Genomic DNA, 14,217 nt, shown 5'->3' with positions numbered 1-14,217 from the left:
TCCCCCCTCCCCCCTCCTCCTGTCTCCTCGACGTCGCACCCTTCCTATCTCCTTCTCTCTCCCATTTCTAATTGTCCCATTCAACATTTCTCTCCCTCCTCCGCTCTCTTCCCAAAGTCGCTCGTAAACGTAGAGCTGACCGACGACGGGACGAGCGAGAGGTGCTCAGCGCCTCCAGGAGCCCCCCTCCCGCCACCACATGGTCCTCTCGACTTCACTCATCCTTCAGCCTTCCTTCAATACCAGCAGAACAAACAGTCCAGATTGATTTCAACCAGTCCCGGCCCCGCGAGCAGCGCCGCGCGCGCCAACGCCGCCACCCGACGGCACGAGAGCAGCCCAGAGTTCTGGAATGAAACACGGCAGCAGCGAAATATAACACGTAAAAAAGGAATCAACAATCAACATCGTTTTTTAGAAAAACGAGAAAGTACCGTAACGTCGCGTCACTGTGCTTGATTGGGTAGGGGAGCGCGGAGCGCCTGCAAGACACGGGGTAGGCAACCCTGCGAGACACGCGTGTGCGTATAGAGCAGTTGTTGCCTACCCACAAGGGGCGCTCTGTCCCGAAACAAGACTGGGTGTCGGACAGAACGACTTCGTTCTCTCACAGTCCAGTCCCAGTCCTTACCTGTGCAGCTCGGTGAGGGTGCTGCCCCGCCGTGAGGGTGCTTGAGGGGGTGTTTGTAGAGGCCAGGGGGAGGGTGGTGCACTGCCAGAGCCCAGAGCGCGCCCCGCGGGTAGCGTGGCTAGAGGGGGCTCGCGGGTGGCCGGGTGGCCACGGTGTTTGTGCTCCGATGAAAAATGCAGCTCGTCTGCTTCTTCCGTTTCGTTTGGCTCGGCAGGGCGCGGGCGGGGGAGGGGCGGTTGAGCCTCGGGGCGAGGAGGAGGTGGAGGAGGAGGAGGGCTCTGGCCACGGACAGCGGCCCCACTGTGGCACCACTGCACGTGCGCCTGGTCAGCGGGCAGATCACACACAGAGACTGCTGCATCTTGTTTCCAGATCCAAAGCTGTGCACTGTCCGAAATGAAAACGAAACAAAAGCGCACGACGAAAGATTCACGGAGGTAAACCGCCGGAATCAAACTTCAGAATACATCAATGGGCCGCCAATTGGAAACTGGGAGTATGTGTAGTTATTGAGTGAACAACGATGTAAGTTTGTCAAGCATGCGCTCGTTGGAAGGGCGTCGGGGTTCGGGACGCAACGGACCTGCCGCTGGCAGCCGAGGCCAGAAGTCTCTAACGCGTAGAGCCCGTCTGAGGCAACGCAAGGCAATCACCGAGGGAACGGGCTACTCCAGCTAGAACTTCAATCTAGAAAACAAACTGAACTGGAGCCGCCAGCGTTAGGTCTGGACCCTCGTGTCCGCCGTGTGAGAAAATTTATTACACATTTTGGTAGGTGTGCGAATAAATTCACAAAAATCAAAACAAAAAACAATCACACCTTTACTTGTGGCGCCGGGCCGGGTGCGGGCGCGACACGAAACGGGCGAGAAAACGACTTATCAGGCGAGGGAGGTGGGCGGCTCACTTGCTGATCCTGAAGTTATTGTGTCGGCAAGTTCAAGGGTTCAAGAGACTCCAGTAGAGGGCGCAGACCTTCTGGCGTGCAGGGCATATTAATACACCCTATCGCCTCTACCGTATCTCAAAGCAGGAAAAATATTGTTTTTATTTTTTTAGACCGTCGTAAGGTTATAGTGTCCGTTATGGCCAAGGAGTCAGAAGGGCGATGGCCAACGACCAAAATAAAAGAAGGAAAATTTTTGTGACTATACGGGCTCCCCTTTCTAAAGAAAATGAAAAAAGTACAAACGTGTTAGAATTTTGAGCGTTCGTGCGATTTGTTTTTAGATGACAAACTATTATTTACGCTTGTCGCATGTCACGGATATTGATTAGATGCAAGGTAAGCGTAAATCTTGGGGCCTTATTTCTAGCCGCAGCAGGTCATTCCCCGTCCTTGCGGGTCGAGGAGGAACAGGATATCTCGCCAAGGGCCCCTTGGCTGGCTGGTGCGGGGGCATACAAAAGTGCGCACCACTCTTCTTGTTGCGTCCATGACGTCACGGGGGGGGGGGCTGAGGCGGGGGCTTTGTTGGGAGTCACGGCCTGTGACCACCACCCGGCCGGGGAGGAGGGGGCGTACGGGCAGAGCGGCCGGGCCGGCAGGGCCGGGAGAGTCAGCTGGGGGAGAAGAGGAGCCGCGCGTCCCCCTGGAGCGCCCTGGAGTCGGCAGGGAGAGGAGGACTGGGGCGGGAGAGGTCCACGTCCGAGAGAAAAATACAAAGCATGGTGACATAAAACTGAACGTTGACGTCTGGCAAACCGGCCTCCAACCAACGTGAAATAGGGTATTTTTCCGCGTAATTTAGGTGTAAAGTAAACTTCGACGACGTCTCGACCGTGACTATCTCGTGTCACTCGGGGTCTCGGGGTGGTCGGTTCAACATGACCTCTCTTTGGCGCTTTGCGGTCTGCCTTGTTCCGCGTGGCGAGGCGCCGCCGCCGCCGCGCCGGGAGAAGCGCGCCGCGCCGCGCACCCGCTGGAGGAGGGGCGTTATCAAGAAAGTAGTAATTTGTTTTTCATACCGTTCGGCAGAGGCGCGAGGCAGAGCCGGGCGGCGGCGTGCTGGCGGGCCAGCCGCTGACCGTTTGCACGCGCTGTAACGGAGAAGTGGGGCTTTGGTAATGACATTGCCCCCCCCCCCCTTTCCTTTTTTTTCTTTGGACAGGGGGGGGGGGGGGGGGGGGGGGGGGGGGGGGGGGGGGGGGGGGGGGGGGGGGGGGGGGGGGGGGGGGGGGGGGGGGGGGGGGGGGAGGAGGAAAAAGGGGGGGGGGGGTAAGGGTTATAACTCTCCACGTCCGGAGCCGGCCGGTGGCGTGCATTGCAAATGCTATAACGAAGACGGCGGGTAGGGGTAAGTGACCCCTGCGCTGCACCGGAGGAACAGGGGGTGAGGGGAGCAGCACTGCGTACACGGCGGCGGTCGGTCTACATAAGTTCCATTCCTGTGTCACCATACGGAAAGTTAAAAACAAAATGCTCAAGCGAGTGGCCCAAAAAAAGCCAAATTAAATTATTTCGCAATTATGAAAAACTCCAACTCGTAAAACTTCTCTTGTCCCCCTTCTCTTCTGCCCATCAGTCTGTCTTGTCTGTCAGCATTTAGCACGGGCCGATTTAAAGACCCCCGTTTCAAATCAGTCCAACTGCTGATTACTTCCCTCGTTTTTTGACGCAACGTTGACGCCGAGGCGTGGTGTGGCGATGCGTGGGGCTGTCGTATGATGTCTAAGCCCCGCAACTCTACCTCCGTCTCCACTGATTTTGAATGCGGCTGTGTGTTGGTATCTAGAAAATGCTTTGGCTAAAGTGAGTCACAACCATTCTGCAAAAATAATATTTTACATGCAGCAAAATAAAGTAGTCTCGCTTAAATGGCCCTGATCGTCCCGCATGCCCCGCTCTGCTGCCGCCTTCCTTGGCAGCAGACCGCGCAGAGCGCCCCTTGCGGGTAGGCAACCACCGCGCCGGCCGAGCACTCCTGTGTTGCTGGGTTGCCTACCCCGCCTATCGCAGGCGCTTGCCCGCTGTCATCGCCAGCCTGTTTCCCACTGTCCGGGGCTTTGGTGTCTCTCGAGGGACTCCGGCCCTCCGCAATGGTCAGGTCAGGTTGGGTTGGACGCCCGTGTGGTCCCTCGTGCAGCAGAGGGCCCCGTCCGCCCGCGCGCACGCCTCTGTCGGGCGCCGGGTGCGGGTGGCCGGGTGACGCACCCAAGCGGTACTCTGTTGCACCGGCGAGTAGAGGGAAGCCCCCCCCCCCCTCCAGCACAGCGCCACAGCGGTTTTTGCAATATTCCGGGCCTCGCTAAGGCAAGGAGCTCTTCGCAATGCGGTGGAGCCCACTGCCCCGCCCTGCTATATCCATGTGGAAGTCGGCAGGCTTTTTACAGTCAGGACATAACAAACATTCAGCTGTACTATTCTGGCCGTGTACATGCTTACCTTTATATGCAGAGTTGCAGAGTGTATGCGTTATTTGTTGCACTGCGGAACGGTTTGACATTCCATACACGCCGTAGCGCTAACAGCGGAGCCACGTTTGGGTGGCTACCGCACATGGGACTGCGACGTGGCTTGCATTTGGAACATTTCTTTTCACTACAAGTAAAGGAGTGACCAAATACGATGCAAATAGAGCGATATTGTGAAGCCAATTTGACGACTCTTGGGAGAGCGATATTAATTACATCGCTCGTTTGGAGTAACTTTTCGCGACATTTTTGGTTACGAATAAGACTCATTTTGAGTCATTTTCGCAAACGTCGCTCGTTTAGAGTCGTTTCTGCGACATTTTCTGTTACGAAGAAGACTCATGTTGAGTCATTTTGCAAAAATCGCTCTAACAGAGCGATGAAGTCTATACGTCGCTCTATTCGGGAAAGAAAGGTCACTCTACGTTTTACAGTGTTACCAGGCAAAGATAATGAGAAGCATGCACACACACACAAAAAAACAAATACTGGGAAGCCGTTGCAGCTGTTCGGCCCCGTGGAGCCGAACAGGAGACGAAAGCAGTGAAAGTCCACAGCGAAGTGTGGCGGTTCTTGCGGGGCGGGGTGGCAGTGTTCACATAGTGGCGGGGCGGGGCGGGGCGGGCGGCAGTGTCGTGAGCCGCCGGTGTCACAGCGCGGAGCACGCAGGGATGCGCCAAGAGCCGGCCGCAGCCACCCATTGTCTCGCCCTCCGCGTGGTGTAACGGCTGCTAACGCCGGAGAGAGAGAGAGACAGCGGAAGGAATAGCTCACCCAGGATATAAAGGCTTACAAAAGTTAAATAATGTGTCGTGGAGTGGTCCCATTATTTGGTTTTCCACGGCTATAGTTGCTGGAGCTGCTGGGAGATTACGAGGAGATTGACATTGCCGTGCTGCATACAACCTTTTTATATGGATGGACCATAAAGATGGACCATCTGCCAGTAAGCTGTGGCTAGAACTTTGCAAGTTGAACCCTGTTACACTGAACCCTGAGCCACCTGGGGAGCTCCTCGTAGAGCTCCTCGTAGAGCTCCTCGTAGAGCTCCTTCTGGTGCTCCTCGAGCTCCTCCTGAAGCTCCTCCTAGAGCTCCTCCTGGAGCTACTCCTGCAGCTCCTCCTGCAGCTGCTCCTAGGGCGCCGCCTATAGCGCCCAGCGTGCGAAGCGGAGAGCCATTGTAAACGCCTGCATATCCTGCCCGTTCAACGCAGCCCCGCATCTCCGCGGGGCCTTCTCCAGGAAGAGGTTGATGTCCTTGCTGCTGGGCGAACAAGGCCGACGCATAGGAAAGAGGGGAACGAAAAAAACATTTAACAACAAGTTACGAGTTTTTAACTGAAGTAATTTTCTCCGTCCGATGTGCAGTTTTCTCGGGTGTTCATGGCTGGGGAGCGAGCTGGGGAGCGGGAGCCTGCCTAACTTCAACAAAACGAGACGTGCTAACTTTCTGACAGGGTGTCTTGTCTTTGCAATCGCCCGGAAAAGGGTGACCCGGCTACTACGGTGACGCCTTTACCAGCGCCTACCAACCGCGTCCGTCATTTCCTGATATCCCCCCGCCCCCCGCCTCATCGCCCCAGCCCGCGCTGCCATGCCCGCCCGCGGAGCTGAGGTCCACGAGGTGAGAGAGAACGCCCCGGTAAAGGCGCGGCGGCTGCAAAAGAGACCGACCGCTGCACTTTGCGCGCCATTGTTCGCCGCCCTGTCCACACACGAGCGGACTAGTAAACGTGGCCTCCAAACGAGCGCCAATCGCTCTCCGGGGCTTTTAAAAGGGGGGCACAATAACGTCGCGCGCGCGCGGTATTTAAATGAGAGAGCCTTCCCGTCCAGTACGGCTAGAGAACTATGGTAACTGCTCCCAGTCTTAATGTTTCTGCGGTCTGTGTTGGACATCGCAGCACACCTTCTCCAAGAATGCTAATTGTTTTATTGTTTCCGAATCGATCAGGCGAGAGGATGATGCCTGATTCGGTATGCGCGGCCGGCTTGCCAGGTAATGTGTTCTTGTACCGAGTCTTGTACGTGTTGCGGCGCTGCGGCAATTACTGACCCCGGCTGGACCTGCTGCACCGTGCTGCACCCACCCAACGTTGATTTACGGATGATTGAAAATACGGCGGTGTTTCTCTGTTGTGTTCGGGACATCTTGTCTGACCGTGCTGCATTCTGGTTTCGTTCCACCGCGAATCACCGTGAGCGATGGTAGCAGTAGTGCTCCACTGGGCAGGGCGGGGCAGTAGAGACGGGAGCCAGAGGACGGGGACGACCTTGACTGCAAATTGTTTTTGCAGGTAAAAGGCGCAGGTCTTATAAGAGGACTCCTCTGGCTCTCCACTTCGGCGCGTCCGCCTCAAAATGAAGACATTATCACAAATGAGAGGAGGGCGGAGAGGAGGAGGAGGAGGAGGAGGAGCGACAGTCCCGATGCAAGACGCGCCCATGACATCAGCGGCCGCAATCTGTATCGCCGCCGTGATGATGGCTGCGGCGAGGAGCGCGCCGGAGTAACTAATCAGAACACCGCCAGGTCACTCATGACCAGCAGCAGCAGGCGGGCTCCGGGCCGGGCGGGCTCTGATGAGTTGTGGTAGGATGCAGGACAACGGGGAAAAAACAGATTTGCTTTTGCAAATATATATGATCCAACGACAATACCTTCGACCTCCGTCCCCCAAAATAAAATACAACACAATACGCGCAAAACATAACAAAAAATAGAATAACGAAAATACTTACAAAAGTAGCATCGAAGGACAAACTATGATATTGCGTTTGATTACGTGTTTTGATTGATTTACGAGCAGGGGACCAGGGAGTCTTGAAAATGGGCGTAGAAATTAAAAAGTTTATTGCTGAAAATGAAAATATACAGGGTTGCCCACAGACCCCCTTGATTTTGCTTATACTGTACCGCATGCAGGAGTGCGGCCGGGCTTGCCTACCATAGCTCGCCGTAGCGCCTTATGGCCCCGTGTGAGTATGCGACCCGGCCGCACGCCTGCATCCGGTACAGTATAAGTAAAAGGAAGGAAGGGGTTTGTGGACTACGCTGTATCAATCGATTCTCGTCTTCGTCTCCATATCGTCACAGCCTTCCCTATTCAGTTCGGAAGCGCGGGCCGGAACGAGGTGTGGAGCCGCGGGACGAGGCGGCGGGCGGCGCTGAGATGAGATCATCGAGGAGGGCTTAGCTGTGCTCGCTCACTGTCACTGCCTCGCCGTCAAAATTAAAGAGTGGGAAAATTGCAGCGAAAATTATGTGGATAGGGGTCTAATAACACTTAAGGGCAAATTCACCAAGCGTGTCACACATGCACAGCACAGCTCGTGTTCCACAGACGGATAAAATGTAACACAGTTCTAAATGTAGAGCATCGAGCTTTTGCACTTTTGCGTTACTTTCTCGTACTGGCTGTAGGTTTTTGAAGGACGACGTCAACCTTAACGTACTTCGCGTTCACGACGTTTGTTGATAGAGAAACCTCTGATGTCGCGCGTGTCCGCGCTCTTTCGCTACGCCACTAGTTGAATGAGGTGGAGTGAGAGAGAGGATACGAGGGGAGGAGGAGGGTGTCTGTGATGCGTGACCGTCTGCTCGGTCGGGTCGGGTCCGGTCGGGCCCGCTCTGTACTCGGGTGCTTCCGGCCGCTACAGCCAGTAACGCACCGGACCACAGCGGGCCGAGCCGAGCCGAGCCGTGTTGGTGTGCGCACCGAGCATTGAACTCATCATACACACTGCGATGACCATACCACACCGGACCTACCTGGCCCAACAACAGAACAACCAACACCGCACGGCGTCGCCTCTTTCCTTTCGTTAATTTTTTCAAAAAATATTTACAATTGCCTTGGTCTTGGTGTTACTAAAGTTGCACCTTTGAAGTGTAGTGCCTTTACAAAGGCACTTATTTTTAACAAGCGTTTTAGAAGAGTCCCTTACAGAGGCACTAAACTCAAAATTTACTTGGCACCTGTGCAAAAAAGGCGACTGGACACACCTTTGTTTTTCCAGTGTGCGATTTCCCATTTTTCCTGACAGTTTAACCAGCTCTTTTTCGCGAGACGGCTGAAAAATGAAGGAACGCGAACGCGATGGTGATATGGCGCGACGCGGTATTGTGGGCCTTTGTTGTGCGGGAGGAGCTAGGAGGCCTTCCGCGGTAATTACTCGCCATATTCCGATGTGATAACAGTGATAACGAGGCTGGAGGCGCCGGGCGCCACCCGGGTGTCGCACGGCACGTCGGCCGCGCGCCGGCACCGCGCAGGCACGGGGAGGAGGACGAGAGCGTCATGGAGCGTCATGGACCATGGACCGCAGCACCAAAAGGCGAGCCCATAGCACCCGCGAGCAGTTGTGAACACAGGTGTGTCACGCGACACATGGCACATCCCAACATAGCAATAAAGCTTGTATTATTTTCATTTTGCATGTTTTTTTCCGGTGTTTTCTTGTTTCGTCTTGTGCTCCATCATTAGTCCCGCAATCGGTCAAAAACAACTGTAAAACATGTCCAGCTGGTTAGCAAATTAACTTTTTAACGGATGAAAACAGGGCAGAAAATCATTATTTAATGTCCCATTGGACCTTGGTGTCATTTCTCTCCATATAAAGTTATGAAAATCCCGAGGAAAATCCACTCGCATAGTCGCACAGTGTGAGCAGACGTAGTTGTGTACTCGGCGGGTGCGGGTGGCTCACTGCTCAACTCTGCCCCCCGCCCCCTCCCTCGGCGGCGGCACGCTCCGTCGCGCATAGGGCTCCAAGGTGGAGGGGGGGGGGGGAGTATCTGTGTGTCGGTGCGCCACTCGCCCAGTGCCACGGCCTCGCGTCAAACGAAATGGAAAGCGCTCGCCGCCTGCCGAAAAGAAAAATGAGCCTAAAATGATATTTGAGCGCAAACGAGCGCAAGACGCAAAGATGTTATCCGGCCATTAATTTAAGAATATACACTGGAGCTTCCTCTCATTTTATTTCTTTCGCACGGGCGCGTCATGTCCGTCTCGCTCGGAACAGCTCCCATCACTCAGAGGACGACGTCGCAGCCTTAATGGCTGGTCTCTCCATGTCAAGAACGCGAAAAGATGGTGTGCAATAAAAAAGAAGCGAAAGAAGCAGCGGGCAAATCAGACTTAAAGAGAAGAAGTGCGACCTGCTGCTGGCTGCATGCAAGAACGACGGATTCACTTTGAATAGAAGGGCTAGTTGGGGTAGTGGGGTCTTCCCCTGCCGAAAGGTAAGGGCGTCGCTCGGCCACACAAAGCCAAAGCATGCTTGTGACTTAAGGCACAAAGGCCTCACCACGCACACACGTGTCGGATTGTTTGTCGGTATTAAAAATTAAGTGATGGGAGCAGAAAAGGGGTGGGGGCGAGGGGGTGAAATAAGCGAAGGGTGAAAGGGGTAGGGGTGGGGAGGAGTGGCCGGCGCCGGCGCCACGATTCAAGGGGTGGCTGTAGATGGGGGCCCGAGGGGGTGGGGGAGGTTTCGTTGATAGGAGTCGAATTACGGCGGTTGGGCCGGTAGCGTTGCGTGTGCCGCCGCAGCCCCTTGTCTCTCTTGTGACGGTGTGTGTGTGTGTGTGTGTGTGTATGTGACTGTCTGTGACGGCGCGCGTCCGACATGAATTGAGGCATAAAGAATGACTGGCACTCACGTAGGCCCGTAATTGTAAACGATACGCCCTAAACCGCGCGTCGTAACTCATCAGCCGATAATACAGAAAGAACACACCAAAAGTTATGAACATTTTTATTCATAGCTTACTGAGTTCTGTGTACGTGCTCTGCGCTTACGCATTTTTAATACTCCGCTGTGAACAAATTTGTTCATACTGGCGTATTAGGAAATGCATAAGCAGAGCACGTACACAGAACTCAGTAAGCTATGAATAAAAATGTCCCTAAGTTTTCAGTGTGAAGAAGATCGAAAAGAGTCAGACGCAGTCACATCACAACTTCACGGTGTTGGTATTATGCGGCTGATCCTTCTAATTATGGTAAATTTGACGTCATATCATAAGACTAGGGATTTAAATTAATTAATTTTCCGGTTAAGTATTCTTGGGAAATTGTTCAAGAATATTTTTTTCCAAATCTCCGATTTTTTTTCCTGAAAATCTTTACTTTTTCTTAATTTTTGGCAAATAGTTCATTTTTTCCCGATTTTTTTTTTCGAGAAAATTTCGGACTTTTAAATCTCTATACACACGACATCGAATCGACCAAGAATGGGCGGCGGTGGTGTCAGCCAGACTTTAAAACCGATTACTCGAGAGGACTAACAGTACTGGCTGCTCTGCCCGCGGTCCCCGTCCGATCGAGAAAGGAATCAAAGCGGAGCACTCGCACTGCATAACTTTACGGGGCCGGCCGCGCGCGACCACGGCACAAGGTAACAGCACGGCACCCTCCCCCGGCCGGCGGCCGGCCGGACCGCGCGGGGAGCCGCGTGGCGCCGCATGGCTACCCGAGCGCGCCGACAAAACAACAGAAATTACCGCTTCTCAATCATGACCAGTGTTATTATTCTTATTTTCATAGTAGATCCCACCAGTATCCCACAGCGCAAAGACAGTGATCCAGCGAGAAGAAAAATGTATTTATTCCACTATTTTTGTGCGTGTTCCACTTACCGGGCCGCAGCGCGTGAGGAGGGTGTGATTTGTTGTTGGAACAACAAGCCCACGCGGGGGTGGCGGTGCGAGCGCCGGCCGGCCCGCCCGGTGAATGGTGGGGACCAGAAATGAATGGACCCTCGTGGCATTGTCATTACGGAGCTGTCGTCGTCGTCGTCGTCTGCCCGGCCCGGTCGAACTATCGACACGTCGCAATGTTGACATTGACACGTAACGCACTTCTGTGTTTGCTCGACAGGTTTGATAGTTATTTAATGACGGCAAATAAGACACGGAATGGAGTGCGTGCGTGCGTGCAGCAGGGCTTCCCGTTGTGCTGTGGGGATGAATAAACGTTTTAGAGACTTAAACGCGTAAGAGTCACAGCAAAAAAATATGAATTAAAACTTTTATCATCTTTTAAGCGAGGAAAGCGTGAAAAAAATATGTAAAAATGTCATGCTTGGTTTTTAGCCCGCCCTTCTGCTTTCTTGTTTATACTGTACCGCATTCATGCATGTGGCCGGTTTGCCTACTGACGCGGCGCCACGATGAGCAACGGAGCGACGTTAGGCAAGCCCACCCGCACGCCTGTATGCGGTAGATAGTATTGCCAAAAGAAAGCACAGGAGCCTATGGGACATCCTGTCTACTTTGCTCCGACCGGACTGGCTCTACTCTAACAGCGAGAGGAAAAGTGAAAACAAAAAAGATTGGTTTCACAGCAGCGCATGCGATTGGAATGTAGCGTGGTGTGCACATCGGGCGGGAAAGTGACGCTGCGCCACTGGTACAGTATAGGTAAACGCCAACGCCATGGTATCAATAATTGTAGTGAGGGAGCGTATGAACCCTCTTAAAAACTCAGCCCCCAAAAATTACACTGGAATACGAATTTGTTTTGGGTAACCGGGGAATACTTTTCAAAGCCACCGTCGCGTGTATAGACGTCGTCTGTTTTGTTTTCTTCACTTTACGTATAGCAGCAGTGTACTGGACCTGCTGCTGGACCGACAGTCCCGCGACCCATATGGGTCAGCCGCGGCCATCTGATACTCGGTCGTTTCCGGAGCGCGGCGTGGCGTGGTGCGGCGTGGCGTGGCGTGTCGTGGCGTGGCGTGGCGTGGCGTGGCGTGGCGTGGCGTGGCGTGGCGTGGCGTGGCGTGGCACTCTCCGCGCGCGGCGCCACATCGCACCGGAAGTAGCCGCGGGAGCGACGCTGAGGCACCCGCGGGGGGCAGCAGCTGTGAGCTCCCCGCGGCGCAGCCAGCATCCCGTCAAAGAGTAGTCCGCGCAAACAGTTTCTTTAATTAAACTAAACGCGCGTTTTGAGAAATGACTTTTCGCCAACGATTGTTTTCGTTTCTGTTCCAGACCATGGCGCCATCCAGCGCGCCGCCCGTGGTGTCCGTCCTCACGTCCCTGCTCGTCGTCCTCGCCAGCGCTCCCGGTAAGCGACGTGGAGCTCTTATGCCCATCGAGCCGCCGAGCACGCCCCAAACATACCACGCAGCCAGCTGCATGTGGCTTTCAGCTGCTTTCAGTCACTCCGAAACGGGTAGAAAGAAGTATCGGAGAAGGGGAGCTGGCAGTGGTCGAAGGCCAAGCAGAGAGCCCTCCCACCCCGCTGTTCTACGACGTGTGCACTTGTCCGTTGGCCATTCGGAAAGGGAGGGGAGGGGGGTCAATAACCCCGCCGAAACCCCCTCCACCCCCCTCCACTCCCTTCACCCCCCTCTTATTCACCCCCCTCCACCCCCTCCCCCACCCGCGCACATGATGTGTGATGTCATAGTGGGGTAGGTAATGGTCGTGGAGTAATGCCGTCTGACAGGAGGAGGGGGCGCGGGTGAGGGGTGGTAATAGAGTTATGGTGAGGGACAACAGACAAAAACCTATTCAAAGTTAATTCCCTGCGAAGCCTGGTCGTCGCTGCGCATGCTTAGTAGATAACAACAGCATCTAAGCCCTTCGCAACTTGCATAACGTTAGCGAAGAATTCCTTTGCGAGCATTTTACACAGTTTTTTTTCTTTCTGTTTTGGGGGGGTTTGGCACAAAATGGGAAAAGTTTACTTTATTCCACGTAGGTTGTGAGGAGGAGGGAGCCGGGGCGGGGGAAGAAATATATGGAAACGTATTAGATGGTCAACAGCACCAGAGCTCTGTCGTGTGGGCAGGAAAAAGTCCCATTTTTTCCATTTTCTCACTTTTCGTCTGGGCCGGAAAAGATCAATCGAATGTGATAAGAATAACAACGAGAACGAGCTGCACCACCAGCACGGGAACAAGGTGGCAGCGACGGCGGTCGTGGTCGTCACAATTACAACAAACTTACCCTCGGGGAGGACACGCTCCAGGCCACCGCCACCGCACGAGTCGCGCGGGCCTCTCTCGTTAGAATACTAATCAGTGCGAACAGGGCTGCACGCCGACAACTTTATTGGAGAGGCGAACGGAGCAGCCCCTGGCGTCCTATGGTGAGGCATGGGGAAGTCTCTTATGTGTCCGTGAACGTGAACCGCGCCGTGAACAGTCAGGGAGGAGTTGCCATATTTTCGCGCCACCTTTGCCTTACATGGGTGGAAAGTTTACATTTGCCCACCTCTGACATGGGGGAAGTTGTTTTAACACGTAGAGTCCCAGGTGGAGGGGGGGGGGGTACCAATCACGGGTTATTGTGTTCACACTTTTGGTCACGTGGGACTCAACGTGTTAAAGTATAAGGGGAAAGAGGAAACAAGTGAGATAGGGGAAACCGAGGTTGCCGAGGTTGTTAGACGAGTCATTCCCATTCTCAGGGGGAAGCACCGGAAGCACCTAGCAGCCGGAGCGCCCACACAATTGAGCACCGTTAAGTAAACGTGGAGGGTGCTGCTGGCGGGGGGTGGAGGGCAGAGTAGGGCCGCAGCCCCGGAGGGGAGGGGGATGATTGGGCATACAATATACATTCGTGATCATTTCCCCATTTTTCAGTCCTTATGACAGACGTGTGTGCGGGTATTCGGAAGTGGAAGGGGAGGGAGAGACCCCCCCCCCCCCTTCTCCCACCTCCTCCCTCCCTTACCCCACCCAATACCCCGCCTCCATAGCACGTACGCCTCTACCTTTATCTTCCCCTCCGTAGTGTATACATCGTGCTCAAAAGTAATAAAATGCATTCCATCTCCCCTCTGTACCGCGTCGTACCACCGCCTCTGTATGGCAGGGACGGACCGAGAAAGTAACAAAAATAAGTCTGTACTTCATACCAACTTGTACCACGAGCCGCAAAATTGCCACAAGAGTAAACATTTTTTTTTTTCGAAAACTTAAATGGAAAAAAAGGGAGTTTTATGGGAGGGTACTTGTCGGGCTTGCGTCGGCTTGTTAGTTTGTCAGTCGGCCTCGGCTCTCCCCGGCGCCGCGGCGCTGTCCTTGTGTTCCGGACGGTACGACCGTGACGGCTGGACGCGTGGACGTGATTGGCTGCGATGAATATTGAAGAGGGGGAGGAACGGAACGCCCGCGCGGAAGGGGAAGTCCGTGCGGGAGAGGGAGGGAGGGTG

General features: G+C 54.4%; 1 protein-coding gene across 2 annotated transcripts in view; it reads left to right on the top strand.

Moving 5' to 3' along the window:
* Nucleotides 1-14,217, top strand: part of LOC113208487 (trithorax group protein osa-like) — a 27,921-nt gene that overhangs the window by 1,896 nt on the left and 11,808 nt on the right. For both annotated transcript variants that reach the window (XM_052272113.1, XM_052272112.1), the window contains exon 2: nucleotides 12,045-12,120. In XM_052272113.1, the coding sequence (XP_052128073.1) occupies nucleotides 12,048-12,120 (73 nt within the window). In that variant the 5' untranslated portion in view covers nucleotides 12,045-12,047. The remainder of the gene's footprint in view (nucleotides 1-12,044; nucleotides 12,121-14,217) is intronic.

The sequence above is a fragment of the Frankliniella occidentalis genome, unplaced genomic scaffold (assembly GCF_000697945.3).
Source record: "Frankliniella occidentalis isolate FOCC.00 unplaced genomic scaffold, Focc_3.1 Scaffold187, whole genome shotgun sequence".
Taxonomy (NCBI): domain Eukaryota; kingdom Metazoa; phylum Arthropoda; class Insecta; order Thysanoptera; family Thripidae; genus Frankliniella; species Frankliniella occidentalis.
This window is presented reverse-complemented; position numbering and strand designations above follow the sequence as displayed.